Genomic DNA, 20,787 nt, shown 5'->3' on the forward strand with positions numbered 1-20,787 from the left:
CCTATGGGTTATTCACAAGTATATTTTGTAATTTTGATACATTTGGGGATTTGGTTATGTTTGGCATTGATATCTAGCTTAATTCTATCATGATCTGAGATTTCTCTCTGTATGATTTCAGTTTTTGAAATTTATTCAGACTTGCTTTATGTCCCAACATATGGCCAATTTTGGTATATGTTCCATATGCTCATAAAGAATATGTTCCGTTTTTGGCGTAGTGTTCTATTTATGTCAATTAGGTCAAGATTACTTATGCTGTTCAATTCTTCCATATTCTCACCGATTTTTCTCACTGGTTGTTTTATTGGTTACCCAGGGAAGAGTATTACAATGTCTCATCATCATCATTGTAGAGTTATTTCTATTCTAGTTCTGTCAATCTTTGCTTTAGCTTTTTTAAGGGTATGTTATTAGGAACATACATCTAGTAATAATTTAATTTTATATCTTCCATGGGAAATTGATCCTTTTTTTATCATGAAATATCCCTTGTGTTGATTAATAATGCTTCTTGACTTAAAGTCAACTTTGTCCATGTCCAATATTAATACACCTTTGTTTTGAATAGTGTTTGCATGATGTATCATTTTCTATTCCTTGACCTTCAACGTTTCTGAATTCTTGTATTTAACATATATCTCGTTAGCAGCATATAGTGGGGTTTTGATTTCTTTTCCAGTACCACAACCCTTGTCTGTTAATTGTAGTAGTCTAGTTAACTTAATGTGGTTATGATATATTTAGGTTTAAATCTACTTTCTTACTATGTTCTTTTTTATTTGTGTCATCTGTTTCTATTTGTGTTCTTTTGTCTCTACTGTTTTGCTTTCCCTGACTTGCCTGCTGTGTCTCCAGGGGAAAAGTGGTGTTGAATGTCAGTTTCACCTCTCTGAGATTCCCTCCTCTCTGGGATCTAGACCACTCAAGACCTCACTGCCTTGGTAGGTCTCTGACATCTTCACAGAAAGGTTTTTAAAATATTTTTTTCCAGCTTTTCTAGCTGTCTTGGGCAAAAGGCTTGGTTTGTAACAATTCTATTATTAGAAATGGGGAATCTTCTAATATTTTTAAGTTTGGAATTTAATTAAAAATGTCATATAACCTTAGTTTAATAGGTACATTTATGGTTTAGAAATGTAGGAGTTCTGTAGTATCATGTTGTCTTTAAGAACCACAGCTCTGGCGTCAGACTTGCTGGCTTGATTTCCAGGGCTGTCGTGTAACAGCTGTATAATCTTGGACTAATTGCTTTTAAGGACTAAACACTTTATCTATAAAATGGGGGTAATAATAACCTATTCCAGATTACTGTGATAACTAGATAAATTAACATATGAAAAGCATCTATAATATAATAGTTCCCAGGACAAAGTAAGCACTGAGTGACCATTAACTATTTTTGTATCAGTGGCGTGCCTTTACTCTGAATATGACTGTTAAATAAGAACATGTAGGTGGCGTTGAGACATACAAATAGAGTGAAAGGCATGGGTCCTCACTCCCAAGAACTTCCTGTCTAGTTGGGGAGACAGGAAATTAACAGTGGGTATAAAACAATGACAGGGATTTCCATATGTCACTTTGGAATCAATTTCATTACTCAAAATAGGAAGGCAGCGTGACATGGTGGAAAAAACAGCATGGGCTATGCAGCCAGACAGATTTGGGTTGAAATTTGGCTTCTGCCACTAACCAATTATGATCTTGGTAAGTTATTTCCCTGCTCTGAGTTTTCCCATTTTTATATAATGGGGTTGATACTGCCTACACTTGTTTAGAAGATTAAATTAAGTAAGATAATCATTGCAAAGTACCCAGCTGCTGGTGGGCACTCAACCAATGTGTGTTCCCCCCTTCCCATGTTTTCTATTGCAAAGTAGATTAAGGTAAGTGCTAGTGTGGGATCCAGAACAATAATTTCGGGAAAGGAAGAATTCAGGGAAGAGAAGGGTTTCGTGTGCAGGTATGGTCAGTGAAGGCCATAAGATAGGATCTAAGTTCCTTTCTTGAAGGTAAGGGAGAACAGTTAGCAAACACAGAGGGGAGGGGAGAATGTGAACCAAAGCACGTGGTGGAGTGGGGCAACTGTGTGTTATAAAATACCTGAGAGTCATATAAGGCTTCCATGAAATATCTTGCATACTTGTCATCCTCTTAAATCCTCATAGCAACTCTCTGAGTTTGGCATCACTGCCTCTACTTAGAGCTGAGTGAAATGGCGGCTCAGAGGCTTCCCCAGCTGTCACACCCCTATAAGAAGAGGAAATGGGACTCAATCCTACATCTTCTAACTCTAGGCAGACAGACTGGAATTGTGCAGCCTTTGGAATGAAAGATTGTGGCCAGATGTGGATGGGCTTGCAGTCAAGATAGAAGTTCCTTGTTTTAAGTAGCTTGTGCGGTAATGCCAAAGCTTTGTGACAGTATGTTTTGCATAACTGGTCTTTTAAGGATATTTATTTGGTGGCATTCCGGAAGACAGGAGGCAGGAAGACCAATTAGGGCCCATCACTGTAGTCTGGGCTAGAGGGGATGGTGTGACCGCTGAGTCTCAAGAGTCTAAGTCTCCTTACCTCTGGCTGGTAAGGAATAGTGGGAGTAGATTGACTTGGGCCTGCTTTCTTTTTATGCCTTTGGACTTTGAGATGAACTGCTGAAGGGCTTCTCTTACTGAATTTCCCTCAGAGGAGTCCTGATCCCAGGGGTGGCAGAATCAGACGACAAACACAAAAGAAAACAAAACAAGAAATCTTGCCCTTAGTTATGGGTAAGAGGAGGGAAAAGGAAGAAGGGACATGAGAGGGTGTATTAGGATCTCCAGGTTGCACCTGAATGCAAATCACTTGCCATGAGACCATGCAAGAAATGCAAGCCAAACAAATCCCATGAAAACATGGAAGTTTCCTGAAAACAGCAGGCCTACACCAAAATTGTGAAGCAGACGTTTGTCTGTACTGGACCCAGCGTACCTATTCTGTACCACTTTCTCTACAGTGATGGGAATTATTTTTTAAAATCAGGAAACCACATTTTTTTAAGTTCATTATATTTAGAAAGATGCTGTTCTCTATCACTACAGTTCATAGCAAGAGACTACAGTAAATGATTTGTGCTAGCTGGCAACTCTAATTTCTCCATACCATAAAGGGGCAGTGATATGCATAACCTAAAAATTGCTTCTAGAGTGAATATCCTTCTTTTCTTTTTTAAACTGTGAAGCAGTTGTTTGTCTTTCCTGGCCCCAGCCTTCCTATGCTGTACTCATCTCCTTCCTTTGGCAACGCCCCATTTATTACATTGCTCTTTCCTCCCCACTCCCCTCGTAGGCACAATGGAGGAATACATGGGATACTTTTCTGGCCTTTTCTCTTAGCAAATCTATTCCAAGGAATAAAATCTGAACGAAATTCAAGTCACACTAAGATGAAAATGACAGATAATAGCTTACCGTTTATGCCAGGGATATTTGCACAGTAGATTCATTCCATCTTTAGCAAGTAGGTACCGAGTGTCTGCTAGGTACCGGGAACTTTTCTAGGTTCTGGGAATACCACCGGTTGGAAGAAAATGGTGGCCTGACCTCCTAGGAAGTATATATACTTGCTGGAGAGACAGAGAGAAGGCAAGTACACAATAAGCTGATTCTCAGGAGTGAGTAGTGCTGTGACAGGGAGTGACTGGGTGGTGGGGAAGCGGGGGGTAGGGAAAACCTCTCTTAACTATCATCTGAGGTGAGACTTGCATGATAAGGGGCTGTCATGGGAAAATCTGGAGGTCTTGAGTTGAGGGAAAAGATAGGCAGGGGTCCTAAGATGGGCTCAAGCCTGATATATTCCAGGAACGGAAGGCAGCAGGGCCTGAGGGTGGACAGGAGTGGGCTTAGTGAGAGGGCAGAGACATAGCAGCCACATTCTGTAGAGCCTCGAAGGCCAAGGTAGTGCCTTTCGAAAATGTGAAACAAAAGAGTGATATGACACAAACTGCACATCAAAACTACCACCTTGGCTTCCCCATGGGAAGTGGATTATAGCAGCCTGAGGCTAGAAGCAGGGAGCCACAACTGACTGCTGGCACAATCCAAACAAGAGGAGAAGGGTAGATTATGCTGGGTGACAGTGGGAATGGAGAGAAATGAATGCATTGGGGATACAGTTTAGGGGTAGGGTTAGAATTTTGTGACAAAGGTACAATATTGCTCAGGGTTCCTGTCTTTTCCTCATATTCAGTTGAGATGGATGTTTTTTAGGACATGTAAATGAATTTACTTATTGATTTAATAACAATGTGGTAAAAGCTAATTAGGCTAGCCTTCTATTTACTATAATTTACCACTGAAGAGGAAATTCACTATGTTTAGAATGATAATTTTTATATTTGGAGTCCTGTGGTCATTGTTAAAACCTAAATTGCCCTTTTAAAGCACTGCAACATTAAATTTTATTCAACAGTTTCTTTTTTTAATTTTTTTTTTCAACGTTTATTTATTTTTGGGGGGACAGAGAGAGACAGAGCATGAATGGGGGAGGGGCAGAGAGAGAGGGAGACACAGAATCGGAAACAGGCTCCAGGCTCTGAGCCATCAGCCCAGAGCCCGACGCGGGGCTCGAACTCACGGACCGCGAGATCGTGACCTGGCTGAAGTCGGACGCTTAACCGACTGCGCCACCCAGGCGCCCCTATTCAACAGTTTCCAATGTTTAAATCCTTTAAAAAATTATCTATGTATTGTATACTTTCATCAGAATTGTTGACTAATCAGAATATTCTGTTTCACACCCAAACCAGTAAATTATGTTCACCATAGAAGCAATTTTTAGATTATGCTTAGCACTGCTTCTTTACAAGTGTGAAGAAAAATAGTGGTGCTATTTGTATTTTAAAGAAAGATAGGAAGCAAAAACAACAAAACGTTAACAGTGATTCTCTGTGGATGGTGGGGATTATGTGTGATTTGTTTCTCCTTTCTTCCTTTTGGTATATTCCAATTTTCCTACAATGACACAAGTTACTTTTAAATTCATGAGGTTTTTTTTTTAAAGTTTATTATATGTAGTAAGTTGCTATTGTCTACTAAAATTCATGTAGGAAACTAACAAATGACACAGATATAGGCCATGTTTTAATTTTTTTTCCTTTAAAAAAATAGATTTACCGGAAACTTCCAGGATTTTTACGCACGCTTATGGATGCCCTGAGAAAAGACAAAATAGTCTTCCCTAATGATGAAAAGTAAGCTAATGATGAAAATATGTCATTACTATATCTGTGGGATTCTGGGAGGGGGTTAACTATCATATGACTTACTGAATGGGTAGATGAGAATTTTTAGATGGGCTAACGTGTCCACAAATATTTAGTATTTGATATTTTTCCTCATGTCTGATTTTATAACTTCACCAATTCAGTACTTTCTCTGAAGTCGTAAAGGGAGTTGTAGATTTAGGGTCTATCAGAAATCAGGACCTTTTAAAAGGAGCTCTGGGGTCTAGCCTAACATTACTTGGTCTAATGACCAAAATTTGGCAGGTTAGCTCTTGCAGCTGGAGAACGTAAGAGTGCCTCCAAATGGGCCGTTGTTATCAGTCCTTTCTCTATGTCAGCACAACTGAGGGATCTAACCTTCCCAGGAGTAACAGTGAGTCACTGGGATGGGGTAGATGAGTATCAGCATTTGGGGAGTACTGTTTGAGAAAGTTGCTAGAGTGAGGAACAAGTCTTCTTCCTGCTGTAGCCTTTCTGAATTACTAAATCAGGAGATTGACCAGGAAGCTGATTAAACTTGTTGATCACGTGTCCATCTGTACATTTATGGGGGAAACTAAAACATTGCTACAAGGAGTTCTCTTTAGTCCTGTGGTGGTTCTTGTTATTTTTGGGTTTTGAGTTGTTTTATTTTCTTTTATATGGTCTTTTAATTAAAATATTCCAGAAATTATGAAATAAGGTAGAATAAAGAAAAAGATTAGGTCCTTTTAAGTATAAAAATTCAGTGTTTTTAGTATTTTTCTTCGTCATTATTTTAAAAAATCACATAGAAATAAGTTAAATTAATTAAATACTTAATTAAATTGTCTGAGTAAACAGAAGAGAGATAATCTTGCCTGGAAAGAAACAGTTACTATATGAAGTTTATTATGTACAAAGTTGTAGTTCCTGGGAGAGAAGGAAAGAGAGATCCTGTATTTTAAGGCAAACCTCAAGACTGTTCTTCTCCTACTTGTCCCTAGTGTTAAATCCCTGTCTTCTCCCCTTCTCATCATACATGGTGAGGATGACAACACAGTGCCTTTGGAGTTTGGAAAAAAGGTAAACTAAGCCCAGTGCTGACTGAAACATGCCATGCTTATTTCACTATTCTCTCATCTAGCCACAGTCTGATTAGAGCCCACAGGAGGGTCTCTGACATTATGAGGGACTCTCTCCACCCCTAAATAGCCATGCTGCCTGGCGTATACAAGAAGCATTAGTGTGCTGTGCTACTTAGCTGAAGGCGTGTTTGTGGTGGACCCTGGTTCCTCATCCATGCATCTGCAGGTATAGAAAGATCCCAGGCTGCTATGGGAACCTCCATGTAGTCTCTCCCACAGCAGCTCTAAAAATGGGATGTCAATAAACAGAGATGGTCTGTTGCAGTTCCTGTCCCCATGCAGGGAGGGTGTTGGCGGAGAAGGATGACGACCCGTCAGTGTTCCGCGTGAGCTGTGCAGCTTTCAGTTCCTCAGTTGTAGAGGCAACCAGCTGGGGGGAGGGAGTGGAGACTCCCTTGTCTCTGACTTAATGGGACTACCTCCCCAAGATGGCTGCTTCTGTACCCTCTTAGGAAAATTAAACTAGAAAAACACCACCTTTGATTGTCAGCCTTTGAGTCTCGGTCTTTCTGTCCCGTGCAGCTCTATGAAATTGCACATAATGCATACAGGAACAAAGAGAGGGTCAAGATGGTGATCTTTCCTCCTGGTTTCCAACACAACTTGCTCTGTAAAAGCCCCATGCTGTTAAAAACTGTGAGGTAAGAGTTGCTTGTGATTATCTTTCCCTTCAAGGCAATTAGGGCTGCTCTGGCTTACTTAGACAAGGAAGTAGAGAAGGCATGTGAGCTGACCTAGGTCCTTTTTTTTTTTTGCAGAGATTTCCTGAGCAAGCAGTGGGCATGAGGGCTGAGAGGGATGGAAATCTACAGTGAAGACTTGGTCTGAACACCACCGATGATATATATTTTTTATGGGAAACTGCACCGGGCTGCTTGGATGAGCTGAAGTCACTGACATTTCTACAAGTCACCTGCCATTTTAGTAAGGAGGGAAAGCATGGATGCTAGGTGTTATTGAAAGTTCTCATTTACCTTATCTCAGTTTACTTTGTGGAACAAACTGAAACCTCACTGTAGAGAATCAGAATTTGGTAAAATTTGGACCCCATCTAAAAATGTGCAGTTATTAAACATGCTGGGGATATTTATGAATAAGGTGGTCTGTGGTTGGGACTTAAAAGTGTAGGAAAGGTGCTCCGATGTAGTTAAATACCTTGTTTTAGTTTAGTAAATTTAAATGGAATTAAAACATTTCAAGTATTTCCTAGCTTTTTGAATAGCACTGGGAAAAGTTCTAGCATGCTACTCAATCTGCCATCAAATAACAAGTTTTGGCACTCATGCAGCCCTTGTAAATTGACACTTTATTTTTAGCCCTAATACAGTCTTATACTTTCTTCCCAATGCCCAGAAATTCTTAGATTATTTGCTAACAAAACAAAACAAAATCAAAGAATGTTGTAAAAGTGTTTAAATCCAGTAAGAAGCTATTTTTTTCCTAGAGACATTTTACAACTTACTTTCCATTGGCTTTGTTCACCCCATTGCTAGATTCACTGGATAGGGAAATCTTGAGATCTGAAGGCTCCATGTTCCAAATGTCCCTGGCATATTCCTTAATTGTTCGGTCACTAGAGAATTTCCCTGCAGCAGCTATGTTTTTGAGTACCATTGTGTTCCAGGCCTTTGGATTCTGTAAACAACACATACATATATATAGCCCACAGCCTGAGTGCCCATCAAACTTTATGACAAATGCTAGGCCAAGTATACCCAAGCACATTTCATGGAGAAAATGACAAGAGTAAGTTGTAGTGAATCATAAATATATTTCTTTCACGGCTGAGAGCTAGATAGGGCAGATTGTGCTTTTCTCCTATTTAGAATATATTTAAGAGTGAAAAAAAAGTATTTTTCATTTTAAGAGAAATCATGGATATAAATTCCCTAATTGGTAATTGTTGCTATGGTTACAGTGTTCTGGCATGCAAGCCATATTTCCCATGCTTTTATTTTTTATTTTACCTCCCTTTAGACAGACCATTCATTGTTTGCTAGATGCCATGTCAAGAGATTTAATCTGTGGCTGACATCATAGTTTGAAAAACTCTACTCTAGAATGACAGCTATCATGCAGCAAATAATCTAATGGGAGAATGTATTGACCTCCTTCTCTTTTTTTGTCCTTTCTGAAGGAAGATGCTCCAGTAGATTTATACTGAATCCCAAATGTTCCATTGGGATTTCAAAACAGGATCAATTAAGGCCTTATCCTTAATAAAATATATAATATCCAAATTTTATAATTTTTATACAAAAGAATACAAGAAGCTATTTATTTTACACTCTCATGATATTGTAAAGAACTCTGAATGTTCATTAAAAATGACCAGAGCATGACTCAAAGCCATTAGCAATGTATCATAAGCATTTAGAAGAAAAACTAAAACTTCCATTATTCCACAAGTACTGCAAAACAGAGTCTAAAATCAGTTTATTCAGACTTTGAAAACTTACTAAAATAAGAGGAAAATAAAAACCTCCTTTTTTCACTTTTTTAAACTATTTAAACTTATAATGAATAGACTTCCCAACATGTTTCTAAGCCTAACAATATGATTATTGTTAAGAGTAAAAACTGCAATTTGTATAAGTGAACAAGAAAGACTGAACCAAATGCAGGGCTTTGAGATAGGCATCTTTGGATACAGGCCAGAACATTAGCAAAGAGATCCATTGTGCAAAACTGACATTCACGTCTGTCCTTGCCCTTGTTCATATTTTCCTGTCTTGCTCTATTTATATTTCTTTTCCTCTGTAGCCATTCTACACATAGCATGAGTTGAGATCAAGAGGAAAGAGCCTGAGTTGGCCACTTTCTTTCGCCTGTTTTGAGTTCTTGGAGGCAGGTAGTGAGCCACTCAGCTTAAGGACTACCCTTCCTTGCTTACAGCCATTAGCTGGAATTTACTGTGGTCTATACATTTTTGGGGGACTGGATATGATTCTACCAGAAGATAAGGTCTGTAAAGTAGCATGGGCTTTGATCTTATTTTAAAGCCCCAATGGGACCCATGGGATAACTGTAGGAACTACCTGTCACCTGTTTTGGGAAAGGAATAGAAAGAAATGTTAGTGAAGCACGTTTTTGTTGGAAGTAGTCAGTCATGTGTCCAAAGGGCAGGAGAAAATTCTGTGGAAACTTGCTCTTCTGCTGTATAAAGGCTTTCGAATTAAAGGGCAAAAATGGAGACTATATGAGCGAGGGAAACCATGCCCAGAAAGCTCAAGGGCATCAACCTCAAGAAAACCATCCTGGAGTCCTGGCACAGAGCCAGTCTCCTGTATCTACTCTTCTGTAGTTCCAGCAATTACTGAAAGTCTTTCTTATCAGAGATGATCAACCTCTCTATATTTACTAAATTTCCATTTTTATTAGCATTTACTAAATGCTCCTGGAGGGCTAGGCTATTTGAAGATGTATAATCTTGCATGTGAAGGGTTACTCACATGGCTCTAGCTTCTTTTTTTTTTTTTTTTCTTTTTAATAAAACCCAGTCTTTCTTGTTCCTTTCTTTTCCTTTTTAAAATTCAAACATGAAACCTCCCCTCTTTCTATACATTGGTATCGTACAGATAGCCTCACTCCATGGGTAGTCCAGGAGAGGTACTTACTGTGCAATTTTCCTGGACTAGGGGTCAGTCCTTGCCCTAATTAACTGAGGCTCAGCCTGAGAATCATCTTAACAAGTTTTCAGACACTGATGGTGATCCCACCCACTACTGGGTCACCATCTCTCAGAGCGGGGCTGGCAGCCGTGTTTTGGAGAAGTTGCTCCCGGTGACTGTGATGCACACTTTTGGTGGCGAGCCCTAGTCCAGTGCCTGCCACCAAGGAGTCCCCAAAGCCTCTCTGTCAAATCAACGAGTTGGTAAAATGCATATTTAACTTGGATTTATAATCTTAGCTTCCAGGCCATGCCTGCTATATGGTGGGTGTTCAATAAATACTGAATTGTGATATTTTTACTTGAATATTAAAAAATTCACAATTACTACTTACATGTCAAATCTCAGCCTCTGTCTGAACATGACAAAAGCTAAGTTTTGATCTGAATAACCTAGATAGTTGTCTCACTTCTCTTTTTGGATTGATAATGGGGCCCTATTATTTAGATTTAATAAAAAGAAACAAAAATTTTAACCATAGTAAACTGGGTCCTTTTATAGGTCTCATCAATGTACTTACCATGTACAGCTGGCTGACTTTTTCTTGACACTTGACATAGGCCTCATAGTCTGCAAAGACTTTAAACCTGTTTTTTTGTGATTGGAAGGAAAACACAAACCAACAAAAAGCTTCATTAAAATATGTGTGCTAAGATTCCACTTAAAATTCTGTTTTACTTAATGTCAGGTATGGCTGGTTCACCAAACTTATATTTCAATTCACAAGAATTTTAACCAGCTTCAACCTTTATATGGTTCTTTCCACAGATAAGAATGTCAACATATGGATGTTTGTGAAAGCTGGGTATACCAGCAGAAAGAGAAAAAGAATACCAGATTTGTGGGTCTTGTTCTTAAACCTTCCTAGCTTGGTTAGTAGAGAATATCTAATATTTCTTTCTAAGAGTAGGTTAGCTTCTCAGATCACAGAGCATTCTAATTACATGGGTGTGTTACAGCTGGTTTAAGATATTCTTGTCCACTTTTCATGGCTGAAATACCATCTTCTTGTGGGAACTCACCTGTCATGATAAAATAGCATGTTGATTAAGTCTTTGAAGAGGTCTGGCTGTTTGGGAGAGAAGAAGCCATTGTCAATTTGATCAATCACAAGCTTCAGCTCTGGAAGTGCCTCATAATATTCTTTTGCGTCATACCTGTGAGATGGGAGTGGGGATGATAAGAAAAAGGTTAAGTTAGTATATGTGATTAACAATACCCTAGACAGGTGACTTCCAAGGAAGATGATGCAACAGGAGGACCCTAAGCTCACCTCGTCCCACAAATACAGCTAGGTAACACACACATTAGTGTAAATAACCCAGAAAATGACCCAAAAACTGACAGAACAGACTTTCCACAGCTAAATGTAGAGAAGAGGCCACGCCAAAGAGGGTGGGAAGAACAGAGATATGGTTGGGAACTAAAGTGACCCATGGGACTGTCTTTAGGAGGGAGGGATGCTGTGGGCATGGAGAGGGTAGAGAGACAGACTCTCACACAGAAGAACCCACATGAGGAAGACAAATCCCCATAACATTTGGCTTTGAAAACCAGAAGTGTTGAATTTTGTGAGTTCTTATAATCAGCGGGGATTACCACCTGGGATTTTAAAAATCAGCAGGCTGGCTCTGGGAGAGCAATAGGAAACCAAGTCCCTGACTTTAAAGAGATAGTACAGTAAACAGCTCTATGGAGATACAGCATGGAAGCAGCAGTTTGAAAAACACCTGAGGTAAACTGGAGGAATGTCAGTTTACTAATTTGAGAGCATGTACTAGAGGGGCAGCGGTCTTTGGGAGGCTTCTCTAGGAACAAAGAAGTTGGTAGGTGCTATTTCCCTTTCCTGTCCCCCAGCCTAGCCACATGGACACCTACAAGAACAACTGCTGTGCCAACACTTGCTCCTTAACTTGCTAACAGTGTGCTCAGCTTCCAGGTTCCCCTGCAGATACATCTCACCAGCCAGTCTTCTGCTCCAGGTCCCCTCCCACAGCAGACCTGTGCAAACCTTGCTGGCACTGCCCACCTTGCCCCCGTGTTCTCCTGTGGTCCTGCTCCCTACAGTATGCCCTTGGCTGGAGCCCATCCAAAGTGGTGCCACAGGCAGGGCAGTGTGCAAGCAGCCCCCAAGTGGGTCAACACTACTCCAAAGTGACTTTTGCCCCAGGGAGAGGGAAAGAGAACCACATACAACAATCCAACTGCAGGCCCAGCAGAGGGCTGGGGGCAGACAGCTGGTCTGACTGCAGTCTCTACCCATCAATGAAAGCTTCTCAGGGGACAACAGAGGGAGAGTACACTGCAGCTGCAACTACAGCTCTGGAAAATGCCTGGTCTGACTCTACTCGAGCTCAAGGCAGCCCCAGACTGGCCCACTAATGACACAGGGACCAAACCCTGCCCACAACAGGCAAAGAGCCTTGCAGACACCTGGACTGGAGGAAAATGTGGCTCAGCCACAACATAAGGGTGTATGCAATACACACAGGAGATACCCCTGAAGCACCAGGTTCTGATGAACAGGGGACACTGCACTATAGGGCACTATTGGACCTCTTTTTCACAAGGCCACTACTATCAAGAGTGAGAGATGTAAGTGACTTTCCTAATACATAGAAACAGACACAGAAAGTTAGACAAAACGAAGGACAGAGGAATATGTCCCTAATGAAAGAACAGAACAAAATCACAGCAAGAGACATAGGCAAAATGGAGATAAGTAATATGCCTGACAGAGGTTCTAAAGTAATGGTCTTAAGATACTCATGGGAGTTGAGAAGAGTGCAGGACCTCAGTGATACCATTAACAGAGAGAAAACATAAAAAAACAGCCAGAGATGAAGAACTTAATAACTGAAATTAAAAGCATATTAGATAGAATAAACAGTAGACTAGAGGAAGCAGAAGAAGGGATTAACTTCTTGGAGGACAGAGTAATGAGAAGCATCTTGTAGAACAGATGAGAGAAAAAAAAATGAAAATAGATTTAGGGAACTCAGTGACTCTATCAAGTGTAATAACATTCACATTATAGGGATCCCAGGAGGTGAAGAGAAAGAAAATGGGACAGAGAATTTATTTGAAGGCGAAATAGCTGAAAACTTCCTGAATCTGGCCAAGGAAACAGAAATCCAGATCCAGGATTCACAGAGAGCACCCAACAAAATCAATCCAACGAGGTCCACACCAAGAAACATAGTAATTAAAATGGCAAAAAAATAGTAGTAAAGAGAGAATTTTAATGGCAGCAAGAGAAAAGAAAACAGTTACATACAAAGGAAACCCCATAGGGCTATCTGCTGACTCTTCAGCAGCAACTTTGCAGGACAGAAGGGAGTGGCATGATATACTCAAGTGCTTAAAGAAAAAAAACACACACACACACACAGTCAAGAATACTTTATCATTCATTATAGAAGGAGAGATAAAGTTTCCCAAACAAAAGGGGGTTAAAGGAATTTATGACCATTAAACCAGCCCTACAAGTAATGTTAAAAAGGATTCTTTGAGCGGAAAGGAAAGACCATAAGTAGGAGTAAGAAAAGCAGGAAGCACAAACGCAGTAAAAAAAAGTATATCTATGAAAATCAGTCAAAAGATCCACAAAATGAAAGGATGTAAAGTATGACACCATATGCGTAAAATGGAGGGGGGGGGAGTGGAAAGAGTAAAGAATGGGTTCAAACTTAAGTGACTGAACTTAATAGAGATGGCTACACGTGTAAGATGTTATATACAAACGTAATGGTAACCACAAATCAAAAACCAGTAATAGATATGCAAAAAATAAAGAAAAAGGAACCCAAGTATATCATTAAAGAAAGCCAACAAACCACAAGAGAAGAGGACAAGAGAAGAAAGTAACAGAGAAGAACTATAAAAACAACCATGGGGCGCCTGGGTGGTTCAGTTGGTAAGCATCTGGCCCTTGGTTTCAGCTCATGTTGTGATCTCATAGTTCATGGGTTCAAGCCCCATGTTGGGCTCCCTGCTGACAGTGCAGAGTCTGCTTGGGATTCTCTCTCTCTCCCCCCCCCTTTCTGCCCTACCCCTGCTCATGCTTTCTCTCTCAAAATAAATAAACTTGAAAAAAACAATAACAACCATAAAGCAAGAAACAAAATGGCAATAAGTACATACCTATCAATAATTACTTTGAATGTAAACAGACTGTTCCAATCAAAAGACACAAGATGATGGAATGGACAAAAACGTAAGACCTATCTAAATGCTCCCTACAAGAGACGTACTTTACATGTAAAGACACATGTAGATTGAAAGTGAAGAGATGGAAGAACATTTATCATGCAAATGGAAATGAAAAGAAAGGCAGGGTGCAATACTGACAGCAGACAAAATGGACTTTAAAACAAAGTCTGTAAAAAGAGAGAAATACTACATAAGCATAAAGGGAACAATCCAAGGAAGATATAACAATTGTAAAGATTTACGCACCCAACATGGGAATACCCAAATACATAAAGTCACTATTAAGAAACACAGGAAGTAAACAACAGTAATCCAATAATAGTAGGAGACTCTCAAACCACACTTAAATCACTGGATAGAGCATCCAAACAGAAAATCAACAAGGAAACCATGGCTTTGAATGACACATTGGACTAGATGGATCTAACAGATATATTCAGAACATTGCCTCCTAAAACAGCAGAATACACATTTTTTCAAGTGCACATGGAACATTCTCTAGACTAGATCACATGTTAGGCCACAAAATAAGTCTCAATAAATTTAAAAAGATTAAAGTCATACCATGCATCTTTTCTGACCATAATGCTTTGAAACTAGAAATGAACCACAGGAAAATATCTGGAAAAGCACAAATACAAGGAGATTAAATAACATGCTACTAAACAATGAATGGGTCAACCAAGAAATCAAAGAGAATAAAAAATACATGGAGGCAAATGAAAATGAAAATACAGTAATCTAAAATCTTTGGGATGCAGCAAAACTATTCTAAAAGGGAAGTTTAGAGCAATACAGGCCTATATCAAAAAATAAGAAAAATTTCAAAGAATCAACCTAACCTTACATCTGAAGGAGGTAGAAAAAGAAGAGCAAGCAAAGCCCAAAACTATTAGAAGGAAGGACATAATAAAGATCAGAGCAGAAATAAACAATGTAGAAACTAAAATAACCCAACAGAACAGATCAATGAAACCAGGGAATCGTGCTTTGAAAGTATCAACAAAATTGATAACCTTTATCCAGACTCATCAAAAAGAGAGAGAGAGAGAGAGACACACACAGATGACTCAAATAAAATCAGAAATGAAATGAAAGAGAAGAAATACCAACCAATACCACAGAAATACAAAAGATTATAAGAGAATATTATGAAAAATTATATGGCAACAGGTTGGACAACCTAGAAGAAATGGATAAATTCCTAGAAACGTACAAATTCCCAAAAGTGAATCAGACAGAAATAGAAAATTTGAACAGACTGATTACCCACAATGTAATTGATTCAGTAATCAAAAGACTCCGAACAAACAAAAGTCCGGGACCAGATGGCTTTACAGGTGAATTGTACCAAACATTTAATGAAGAGTTAATACCTATTCTTCTCAAACTATTCCAAAAAAATAGAAGATGAAGGAAAGCCTCCAAATTCATTCTATGAGGTCAACATTACCCCAATACGAAAACCAGATGAAGACATTACAAAAAAAGGAGAACCACAGGAGAACTAGTATATCTAGTGAACATAATAGATGCAAAAATCCTCAATAAAGTTATTAGCAAAACAAATCCAACATTATGCTAAAAAAAATCAGTCACCACGATCAAGTGGGATTTATTCCTGGGATGCAAAGATGGTTCAATATTCACAAATCAACCAACAGGATATATCACATCAACAAGAGAAAGGATAAGAACTCCACAGAGTAATTTCAATAGATTCAGAGAAAGCATTTGACAAAGTGTACCATCCATTCGTGATAAAAACCCTCAACAAAGTAGATTTAGAGGGAACATACCTCAACATAATAAAGACCTTATACAAAAACCAACAGCTAACATCATACTCAGTGGTGAAAAACTGAGAGCTTTTCCCCTAAGGTCAGAAACAAGACACTCACCACTTTTCTTCAACACAGTACTGGAAGTCCTAGCCACAGCAGACAACAAAAAAGAAATAAAAGCCATCCAAATTGGTAAGGAAGAAGCAAAACTTTTACTATATTCAGATGACATGATATTACATATAGAAAACCCTAAAAACTCCACTAAAAAACTACTAGAACTGATAAATAAATCCAGTAAGATCACAGGATACAAAAATCAATATACATAAATCTTACATTTTTTTAAAGTTTATTTATTTTGAGAGACAGAGTGTGTGTGCGTGTGAGCAGAGGAAGGGCAGAGGGAGAAGGAGAAGGCTCTGTCAGCACAGAGCCCAATGTGGGGCTCGATCCCACAAATCATGAGATCATGACCTGAGTTGAAATCAAGAGTCGGATACTTAACCGACTGAGCCACCCAGGCACCCTTAATCTTGCATTTTTTATACTAATAATGAAGCAGCAGAACAAGAAATTAAGGAAAACAATCCCATTTACAATTGCACCAAAAATAATAAAATACCTAGGAATAAACTTAACCAAGGAGGTGAAAGACCTGTACTCTGAAAACTATAAGACACTGATGAAAGAAACCGAAGATGACATAAGCCACTGAAAAGATATTCCATGGGCATGGATTGGTAGAACAAATATTATTAAAATGTCCATACTACCCAAAGCCATCTACACATTTAATCAATCTTTATCAAAATATCAACAGCATTTTTCATATAACTAGAACAATAATCCTAAAATTTGTACAAAACCAGAAAAGACTCTGAATAGCCAAAGCATTCTTGAAAAAGAAGAACGAAACTGAGGTATCACAATCCTAAATTTCAAGATGTACTACATAGCTGTAGTATTCAAAACAGTACAGTCCTGGCACAGAAACAGACACATAGACCAATGGAACAGAATAGAGAGCCCAGAAATAAACCCACGATTATATGGCCAATTAATCCTTGACAAAGGATGCAAGAATATGCCATGGGAAAAAGTCTCTTCAATACATGGTGGTGGGAAAACGGGACAGCTACGTATGAAAGAATGAAAATGAACCACTTTCTTATACAGAACACAATAATAAACTCAAAATAGATTAAGGACCTAAATGTGAGACCTGAAACTGATAAAATCCTAGAAGAGAGCACAGGTAGTACTTTCTCTGACACTGGCCATAGCAACATTCTTCTGAGGCAGGGGGGAAAAAAGCAAAAATAAACTTTTGGGACTACATCAAAATACAAAGCTTCTGCACAGCAAAGGAAATAATCAACAAAACTAAAAGACAACCTAGTGGATGTGAGAAGATACTTACAAATGACGTATCTGAGAAAGGGTTAGTATCCAAAATATATAAAGACTTATACAATTGAACACCAAAAGACAAATAATCCAATTAAATATGGACAATTAAAGGTGGCCAAAAGACCCATGAAAAGTTGCTCAACATCACTCATCATCACGGAAATGCAAATCAAAACCACAATGAGATATCACTTCACACCTGTCAGAACGGCTAAAATCAAAAATGTAAGAAACAGCAAGTGTTGACAAGGATGTAAAGAAAAAGGAACCCTTATGGACTGTTGGTGGGAACACAAACTGGTATAGCCACTGTGGAAAACAGTATGGTGTTTCCTCAAAAAATTAAAAATAGGGGCGCCTAGGTGGCTCAGTTGGTTGAGTGTGCAACTTCGGCTCAGGTCATGATCTCACAGTTCGTGAGTTCGAGCCCCACGTTGGGCTCTGTGCTGACAGCTCAGAGCCTGGATCCTGCTTCAGATTCTATCTCTCTCTCTCTGCCCTCCCCTGCTCACATTCTGCCTCTGTCTCTCCCTCTGAAAAATAAACGTTAAAAAAATAAAATAAAAAAATTAAAAATAGAACTACCATATGATCCAGTAATTCTACTACTGGGTATTTACCCAAAGAATACAAAAACCCGAATTCAAAGGGATATATGCACCCCTCTGTTTATTGCAGAATGATTTACAAATAGCCAAATTATGGAAGCAGCCATGAAAAGAACGAAATCTTGCCATTTACAACATGGATGGATCTAGAGAATAATGATAAGTGAAATAAGTCACTCAGGGAAAGACAAATTCCATGATTCCACTCATATGTAAAACTTAAGAAAAAAACAAATGAACAAAGAAAAAGAGACAAACCAGAAAGCAGACTCTTAACTAGAGAGAATAAACTGGCTGTTACCAAAGGGGAGGTAGGTGGGGGGATGGGTGACATAGGTGAAGAGGATTAAGAGTACACTTCTCGTAATGATCACCAGGTGATGTATGGAATTGTTGAATCACTATACTGTACACCTGAAACTAATTTAACACTGTATGGTAACTATACTGGAATTAAAAAACAAACAACAATAACAAAAAAGATACACTAGATACTATATTACCTGTAAAAAATGCACTCAGAAATATTAGCACTTATAGAAGCCATTATGGAGTTGAACACGGGTATAAATAATATTTGACTAGATCTTGAAAATTTTCCCCGATTAGTTCCTTATCACTGGAGACCCAAAAAATAGTAAATAATAAATATAATCTAATCTGGTAAAATACAGTAAGATTCATTTCAAAAGGACTTTACAGCTCTAAGCAAGTATTGTGTTAAGAGGACCAGTTGCTTTTTGAACCCACAGATCCCCCAAATTTGTTGTTCTTTAGCGGAAACTCACTTTTAAGGGCCAGGGAGTATATCCAACACCCTCCAAATTTTTGGACCCCTATCATTTCTTTGGGCAGAGCTCCTTATTTGTTTTAATTCAGATTAATAAACGTATCTAGATATTAAGTGAAACTAGTATGATTCATGGGTGCTTCTGTATATCCATACCTATCCTCTACCACATTTTAGTCCATTTCCCTGAAATCTTAAAAGAGCACTCAGTGGTTTAAATCATAGGCAAAAATTTTAGGAACTGGCTCATCTTTTGATCAAAGTCAAAATCATAGACGCAGAAATGACAGCTCACTAAGCCCAGATCTTCAGTGGCTGATAACTAATAGCAAGGACCTCATGTACCTGTGCCTTAGCTCCTTTCATGTTCACTTGCTATATTTAATAAAACTAACCTGTGGCTAGGAGGCTCCCCTGATGCACGGGAGATTTTCTGTGGCCACATTTCATGTGACCCAACATCAACAGGATACCTGGGTGGGCAGGCACTCTCCTGGGGGTGGAGGGCACCCGCCCAGTAAGAAGGAGCTGCTCTCTTACCCTTTCTTGTCCAAAGCAGCCACATCATCTACTCTCATGCCAAAGATGAACAGGTTCTCTTCCCCAGCTTCTTCTGCCATTTCCACGTTGGCCCCATCCATAGTCCCGATGGTCAGGGCCCCATTCAGCATGAATTTCATATTGCCTGTCCCTGAGGCTTCAGTGCCTGCGGTGGAAATCTGCTCCGACAGATCTGTAGCTGGAATAACTGCAAGCAAGGCGTATTAAAATCAGTGATTCTGTCTCTCTAGACCCGCTTGTATTGTATCTGAGCATTTATCTAGCTGGACTGTTTTGATCATTAAAGTACTACATGTACATCAAAATAAACATTCCTATGGTATACAGAAGGATGGATCTCACTCTTCCCCTGGACTCAGGCAACTGCCTTTATCCATTTTTGATGTGCTATCTGGGTGGTTATTACCACAGTGCTAAATAACTATATGCTTATACTACTCTTTCTTGGACTGGGAACTCTGAAGAGTATCTACTTGCTCTCTGCTATAAAAGTTGACATTCCATTTCTCTTCTCTCTTCTCTTCCTCCCAGTTTTTGTTATGGTTTTATTTTTATTTCTTCTGCTTTATAACTTTATAAAATATATTAAAACTTTTCTTTATTGAACTTGAAATTTCAGCCTCTCCTGACTCTCCCTTTATAATCTGAGGAAATTGGATTGTCTGCATTCCTTCCTCTTCTCACCTCCTCCTTCCCTCTTTCAGCCCTGAGCACCTGTGGTGTGCCTGGGGCTAGACACCAAGCCTCTGACCTTTCAGCCTAATTTACACACAAATTAGCATTGCCAGAAGGTCCCTTTCGACCACTTTGACTTCAAAGGTCAGGACGAATTCTCTGTTTTACTTTGAAGGCTTCTTTGTGGATTAGCTATATCTTCATTTGCATCTCTAGGAACCTGGCTCTCTTCTCTTTATGCATACAATGTTAAACAGCAACTTCAGAGGACCCAGAAATACCTCAAAAAGAGAAAGGTCTGTTTTCAGTTTGGGACTTGGGTGAATGCACAGTTGGCATTTGCAGGTGGATGGTGCTTTGTGAGCACATGATGCAAATAAGCAAAGGTCCCAGTGGTAGAGAAAGGGATGTTGGCTTTCTACCAGCCTGACTTTCCCCACGTGGGAACTCCATGCGTGATCAGTGCCCATCTAAGCACAGGTAAGCCTCATGCTTTGCAGCCTGATGTCTGTCCTTATTCCTTGTTGCCATGTACACAAATGACAGCCCTTCTTCATTCCATGAAGTGACCAGAGGACTATCAGGGGCTGGGGAACTGGTGTTCTATTGCAAAACTGGAGCTGGGAATGGAAGACCTTTCCTTTACTTTGGAGAGCACAGTCTACACTTTGCCAAAACATCAGGGTCACTTCCTCCAGCACC

At 39.3% G+C, this 20,787-nt stretch overlaps 2 protein-coding genes across 2 annotated transcripts in view; one reads left to right on the plus strand and one right to left on the minus strand.

Annotated features, from left to right (window-relative positions):
- ABHD12B (abhydrolase domain containing 12B) overlaps nucleotides 1-7,573 on the plus strand; it is a 29,616-nt gene extending 22,043 nt beyond the window's left edge. The window contains exons 10-13 of the mRNA XM_043556128.1: nucleotides 5,150-5,232; nucleotides 6,231-6,309; nucleotides 6,894-7,012; nucleotides 7,130-7,573. Coding sequence (XP_043412063.1) covers nucleotides 5,150-5,232; nucleotides 6,231-6,309; nucleotides 6,894-7,012; nucleotides 7,130-7,157 — 309 coding nt within the window. The 3' untranslated portion in view covers nucleotides 7,158-7,573. The remainder of the gene's footprint in view (nucleotides 1-5,149; nucleotides 5,233-6,230; nucleotides 6,310-6,893; nucleotides 7,013-7,129) is intronic.
- An 85-nt stretch (nucleotides 7,574-7,658) lies between these two features.
- Nucleotides 7,659-20,787, minus strand: part of PYGL (glycogen phosphorylase L) — a 44,101-nt gene continuing 30,972 nt past the window's right edge. Inside the window, exons 17-20 of the mRNA XM_043556127.1 lie at nucleotides 19,390-19,597; nucleotides 11,065-11,199; nucleotides 10,563-10,629; nucleotides 7,659-8,006 (exon numbers count right to left, since the gene is read on the minus strand). Coding sequence (XP_043412062.1) covers nucleotides 7,830-8,006; nucleotides 10,563-10,629; nucleotides 11,065-11,199; nucleotides 19,390-19,597 — 587 coding nt within the window. The 3' untranslated portion in view covers nucleotides 7,659-7,829. The remainder of the gene's footprint in view (nucleotides 8,007-10,562; nucleotides 10,630-11,064; nucleotides 11,200-19,389; nucleotides 19,598-20,787) is intronic.

The sequence above is a fragment of the Prionailurus bengalensis genome, chromosome B3, assembly GCF_016509475.1.
Source record: "Prionailurus bengalensis isolate Pbe53 chromosome B3, Fcat_Pben_1.1_paternal_pri, whole genome shotgun sequence".
NCBI classification, from domain to species: Eukaryota; Metazoa; Chordata; class Mammalia; order Carnivora; family Felidae; genus Prionailurus; species Prionailurus bengalensis.